This window comes from Cupressus sempervirens, chromosome 6, assembly GCF_028749045.1.
Source record: "Cupressus sempervirens isolate cs-2001-9-10 chromosome 6, ASM2874904v1, whole genome shotgun sequence".
Taxonomy (NCBI): Eukaryota; Viridiplantae; Streptophyta; class Pinopsida; order Cupressales; family Cupressaceae; genus Cupressus; species Cupressus sempervirens.
The window spans coordinates 41848066-41853625 of NC_143123.1; the positions used below are offsets into that span (position 1 = coordinate 41848066).

The window sequence follows — 5560 nt, forward strand, 5'->3', positions numbered from 1 at the left end:
TTCACCATCAGAGGAAGGGTCGGGCTGGATGGGCACTGGACTCCTCCTCCCTATGGAGTTCTGAAAATTAACACTGATGGTTCTTCCCGTGGGAATCCTGGTCTGGCTGGTATTGGCGGAGTGGCTCATTGTAGTTCTGGGGATGTTAAATTTTTCTTCTCAGTTCATAAGGGTGATTATACTAACAATCTCATGGAAGCTCAGGCTATTTTATATGTTGTGGAACAATGTTGCTTGCAGGGATGGAGTAAGATTATTTGTGAGTCTGATTCCCAGGTGGTGGTGAACATGCTTTCTTCGCAAGAGCTTGAGGATGTTAGTTGGCAGCTGGCCACTGTTGTTAAGCAAATTCTTTTCTTCTCTTCCTCTTTTCAGTTCATTAGGTTCACGTATATTCCTCGTGAATGGAATAGAACTGCTGATTGTTTAGCCAAATGGGCTTCTAGTCATGATTCGGGTTAGAATATTAGGGATAGGAGGCAACTGTCCTTTGAGATGGTGCAAGAATTTGATGATCTTGTTGCTCAGGATCGAGCTCCTTGTTGAGCTCTCCTTGTTATATTCCTTTCTGTCTTAATAAATTTTTACCCCTCTTTTTGCATCAAATAATAAGCACTAATTTTTCAATTTACTTTTTAATTGTAAAACGAAATTGAAAATTTTAAAAATTCAAAATTTAAAACAAACTTATTATTATTCTTACAAAATATACCTTCCCACCTTAAAATAAAATAAAAAATTCTCAACATAACTTATTATTATTATAAAATATACCTTCCCCCTTAAAATAAAATAAAAATTCTCAACAATACCTGATAAAAGTGGCTTATACTAACGTTCCCTCTTTTCTTCAATATTTGATATTTAAGACACAAACTTTAAGAGTATTCCTATCGTGGAAGAAATAACTAAAACCCTAATTGGGTCCCATTTTTTACCCAACCAAGGTACCCTCATAATTACACCATATTCACCAATCATCACCTCATTACAATCATGCCAAGTGGGCTTTTTTTTTTAGTTTGCATAATACCCCAAAAAATGTCTTTTCAGCTTTCTGTTGATGAATTTTCAACACAGTTATCAGTCAAACAGTGAATGTGAAAAAGAAATAGTATAATCATCCATTATAGAACTATGAAAACTATTTTATGTTTCTTCAACGGCATTCTTGGAATCCAGCAATGGGAAACAGTGCAAACAAAGAGACAAGATAGGAATCCAGGTTACTTTTATAGCTATTGCTGTAACGGATCTTATCATGAAATTTGGTATACACAACAAAATATCGGCTGTATTTTATTCAATTCAAACCTCTAGGTTCACAAGATCTAAGCATCCTACAACGGTGTAATGGATTTTGTAAAGATTCAAGACATAAATCTTTGTCTTTAGTATTGATCGGACATTACAACCGTTGGTTTTTTGCTTTGGGAAGATTCACTCTAGTTGTACTGTATAACAGTAGACCCTCTGCTCTGCTACAAGAATCTATATATGATCAGTAAAGTTTAAACATCCTTTGCTTCCGAACAAAGAAGTTGTAATCAATCATTGTAGGCCAGATTCTTTCGTTTACCTTGGTCGATTGGTTTCAAAGTGGTCATTGTGTTTCTCAGATTTGGGTCCCATAAACTGCCTGATCTTGTAGACCTCATAAAAAGATCTTCATTCAGTAATTTTATAAGCTTTTCTGGTTTGGTTTTGCTTATGATCAAAGCAGTTGCTATCAACCATTGTAGGCCATATAGTCTAGTTTACCTTGTATAGTTTGTTTTTGCTTCAATCATTGTAAGCTATACATAATCTAGCTTACCTTGTATAGATTGCTGAATGGAGAAAAGTAAGATTTTTATACTGGGTTTACTGTTCTTGGCATGCCTAATGCCAATGTATGATTGTGGATGTGACTTTCCTGCCATTTATAACTTTGGGGATTCGACCTCTGACACTGGGGCAATCCATTTCACATTCCCATATAACATGCTTGCGGAGAATCCTCCCTATGGCCAAACATTCTTTGGGAAACCTGTATATCGTTACAGTGATGGAAGATTGTCCATTGATTTCTTCGGTAAGTTTGTAGCCAGATCGGATTACGAAGTGTATTTTTTTCAGATATAATTGAGTTGATGGCTTTAGAGTTTTGGTTTTGGATTTCTGATTTGTAGGATCCGTTGAAATTGTTGATGTGATGTGATTGTTTGGATACAGTTTGAAATGTTTATAGATTTTGACTTTATGAATTGTTTCCATCGATGTTTCATGATGAACATACATGAAAAAAGTAGGATCATGATCCACCATCAAGATGCAAATAGTTTAGATTTTCAGGTGTCAGCTTTAATTTTGGATCGGTGGTATTTGGCTCTGTTTTGATTTCACATAACTTGTGATTTTAACCACTCGAAGCTTCCAAAGTCCATATGTTTAGGAAAAGGCTTCTGGCTTGATTTTGATTCAAGAACAATGCAGCAGTATGTTTGCCTGATGTAGTCGTTTACAGTTTATATCATACTCAGATTTGGATAACATTGGTTTTTTTTTTCTTTCTTATTGGCATCTCTCTTACATTCTAATGATGGATCATGGAGTGTAATTCGAACATTGATGATAAAAATACTTACACAATCCAACTCAGAAGACATGCTAATATTGTTTTACTCTTTTTTACAGCAAAGGCCCTGGGATTGCCCTTCTTGAGCCCATATCTACAGTCAGTGGCCTCAAATTTCGGAAATGGAGCCAACTTTGCTGCTGCAGGTGCGACTGCCCGTGACACATCTTTCATTGCTCCCATTTCTCTTACTGTTCAGATCAACCAGTTCAAGATTTTTAAGCAACAAGTTCTGGAAAGCATTCAAATTCATGGTAATTATAAATTATGAAAAGGGCTTTTTTTCCTTTACAAGTGGAATTTGCACTGATCAATATTAGATTTAATGTAGCATTGTGGTTTGATTGTAATGCTCTACCTGATTTTCTTGAATTTTGACTATGATCGAGCTGGTTGTATCCATAGTGCAAAGTTGAATGGAAAGACTTGTAGATGCATTTGGGAATTTCGAACCCCAGCTTTAAGTTCATTTCATTGATAAACTTATTAGACAATCAAATAAATTAATGGATTGTGAAAAACTTAAGAATTGGGTTAATTTTTTCCGAGGTTCATGTTGGTTTTCAGGTAATCTGAGCTATCTTCCCAGTGCAGAGAGCTTCAAGACTGGAATCTATATAATAGAAATTGGGGGAAATGACTTCAGCTACGGTTACATGAATCTAAAGCTCAATACAAGTGAGGTCAAGAAGCTGATTCTCCCCAGAGTTGCAAGGGCCATAGCTGGAGCTGTCCAGGTATATATTCCATACATTTTGATCTTTTCCTCTCTTAGGATTCTTATCGATGAAGAGATTATCAAAACTTATTTGAATTGATTGAACTTCGTATGTTTCTGGATTCAATTGTGTCTGTTTTTTCATCAACATATGGGATCACACTTAGCAATCTATTATCAAGATGAATGGTAGAGAACAACATATTTGAATCACACTCCGTGATCATCATCAAAATGAATGATAGAAAACAACAGCAACACAATTGAATCAAGAAACATAAACTGTAGATTGTGGAAATTTAGTGTCTCTAATTGGACTGATTGAAATTTTGTGTTTTAGGGTTTATATTCAGAAGGTGCCAGGACCATTCTGGTAAAGGATGTAGCGCCTCAAGGATGCGAAGCATTTTGGCTCACATATTTCTCGCACTCTTCAGATGATTTTGATAAACATGGATGCTCTGTTTCATACAATGATGCGGTGCAATTTTACAACAGAATTTTGAAAGCCCAGCTTTCAGACCTCCGCAAGCAACTACAAGATGCAGCCATTGTCTATGTCAATACCTACGACATTGTTTATGATTTCTTCGCCAATTCTTCCAAATACGGTATTCACACGCCTCATTGATGCACTATATGTTTATTTTTCTTTCTTTTTCAATTTAGAACATACAACAGATTATATATGCCCAGTGAGACTGTTGAAGAACATACAATCAGTGTTGAACAGTATGGAGACACATTAACTGTAGCATAACATTTGAAGACTGAAGTCTACTAAGCTCGAAAAGTTGTTAAGAACTCAGCTTTGAAATAGAAAGAGTTGAATCTAATTCTAAGGACAAAGTTTTATAAAATCCGTAGTCTTTTATGTTCAACGTTCTATAAAATTCTTAGTCTTTTAAGTTCAAAGAGTAGGAACTAACTGCAATGATTGAATTTTGTCAAGTTTGTATTCTTTTAAATTCAAAAAATCCGCCTTGACTTTGGTTCGAATTAAAAAGAGTTTAGTCAAATTAAAAAGAAGATTTCAGTGAACTCTCTGATTCAAAAAAGAATATGATGATTTTGAGTCTAAATAAGATGTAGGCGTGATTTTAAAATTCAGGGGAATTCAAAGAACTCCCTGATCTAATGCAGAATATAATGATTTCTTTTCCCCATTCTATTAGCTTTACAAGCTAGAATTTTTCTAAAGCTCTCTCCGTGTGTGGATGTACAGGATTTGAATTCACTACAAAAGCTTGCTGTGGAGTCGGGGGCGAATACAATTATGACTATGCAGTACAGTGCGGATCGAAGGGCACCATTAACGGCCAAAACGTAAGCGCGGTCTCGTGCTCGAATCCTGATTCGTACATTTCCTGGGATGGAGTCCACTGGACAGACAATGCCAATAAAATTCTCACACAGCAAATTCTTGGCGGAAAGTTTTTCGATCCTGCCAATTTCTCCATTGCTAGCCGTTGTGATCTTCAGCCTCTCTAAAAATTGGAACCCTAAAAGAGAAAACAGGGCTTCAGACGTTTAGAAGCCTAAACGTTTTGAGATTTGAGGCATTCTTCTAGTCTAAGATCCAGGGTTTTGAGAGTACGAAATTAAATTGATTCTTTGAAATTTCGAATAAGAGCTCATCCAAGAAAAATTTCATTGTACAGCACATATATTGTACAATATGATTTTCAGGAGAGCCTGTAATTAGATTCAGATCGGAATTGAACTAATTTTTTTGTTACAGCCTTCATGGCTTTTGAAATTTATTATAATTATTTATTTTATAATTAAGGAGATTTTTTTAAAAATCTGGCCTCTTTATCTACATGGCAATATGGATCTTAGTTTTCAACGTGTGTTTGCATTGAAAAAAGCTTCTTGCACTGATGGAGACCATTTGATAAATTGTGTATTTATTTTCTAATTTGTTGGATTTGCTTGTATTTTCTTTCTTATCATTTAGAATAGTAATATATAAAAACATATTTGAAGATTGTCATTATTTTGCAAGAGAATATGTTTATCTAAGTTTTCTTAAAAATAAGTGTAGAACATCAAAATATACTTGGGATTTTTCTAAATTGAATAATGTTGATTATAAAAAATGAGATGGTAGTTCAAGCAGAGTTGTGAAGGAAGAAAAATAACTTTATAAATTGACATTACATGCATGGCATTAGCTTCACCAACTAGAAAAATCAGCAAAATTTGCATGAACTAAATAAGAC

At 34.9% G+C, this 5560-nt stretch overlaps 1 protein-coding gene across 3 annotated transcripts; it reads left to right on the forward strand.

Moving 5' to 3' along the window:
• The first annotated feature begins 1093 nt into the window (after positions 1-1093).
• On the forward strand, positions 1094-5140 carry LOC149551014 (GDSL esterase/lipase At4g01130-like). Of its 3 annotated transcripts, none has more exons than XM_089786580.1 (5): positions 1094-1225; positions 2677-2871; positions 3185-3354; positions 3676-3946; positions 4561-5140. In XM_089786580.1, the coding sequence occupies exons 1-5, from the start codon at positions 1138-1140 to the stop codon at positions 4824-4826; spliced, it is 990 nt and encodes a 329-aa protein (XP_089642706.1). In that variant the 5' UTR covers positions 1094-1137; the 3' UTR covers positions 4827-5140. The 3 variants fall into 3 exon arrangements, with proteins under 3 accessions (XP_089642706.1, XP_089642704.1, XP_089642705.1); XM_089786578.1 differs by having other exon boundaries at positions 1162-2074; XM_089786579.1 differs by lacking the exon at positions 1094-1225 and adding an exon at positions 1243-2074 and having other exon boundaries at positions 2677-2763.
• Positions 5141-5560: the final 420 nt, after the last annotated feature.

Bases quoted from the DNA above. Each gene is read 5' to 3' on its own strand.
- LOC149551014 (XM_089786578.1), top strand. From the start codon at position 1,834: ATGGAGAAAAGTAAGATTTTTATACTGGGTTTACTGTTCTTGGCATGC. The intron at 2,872-3,184 runs GTAATTATAAAT...GTTGGTTTTCAG, and splicing joins GGAAAGCATTCAAATTCATG to GTAATCTGAGCTATCTTCCC. The intron at 3,355-3,675 runs GTATATATTCCA...TTTGTGTTTTAG, and splicing joins CCATAGCTGGAGCTGTCCAG to GGTTTATATTCAGAAGGTGC.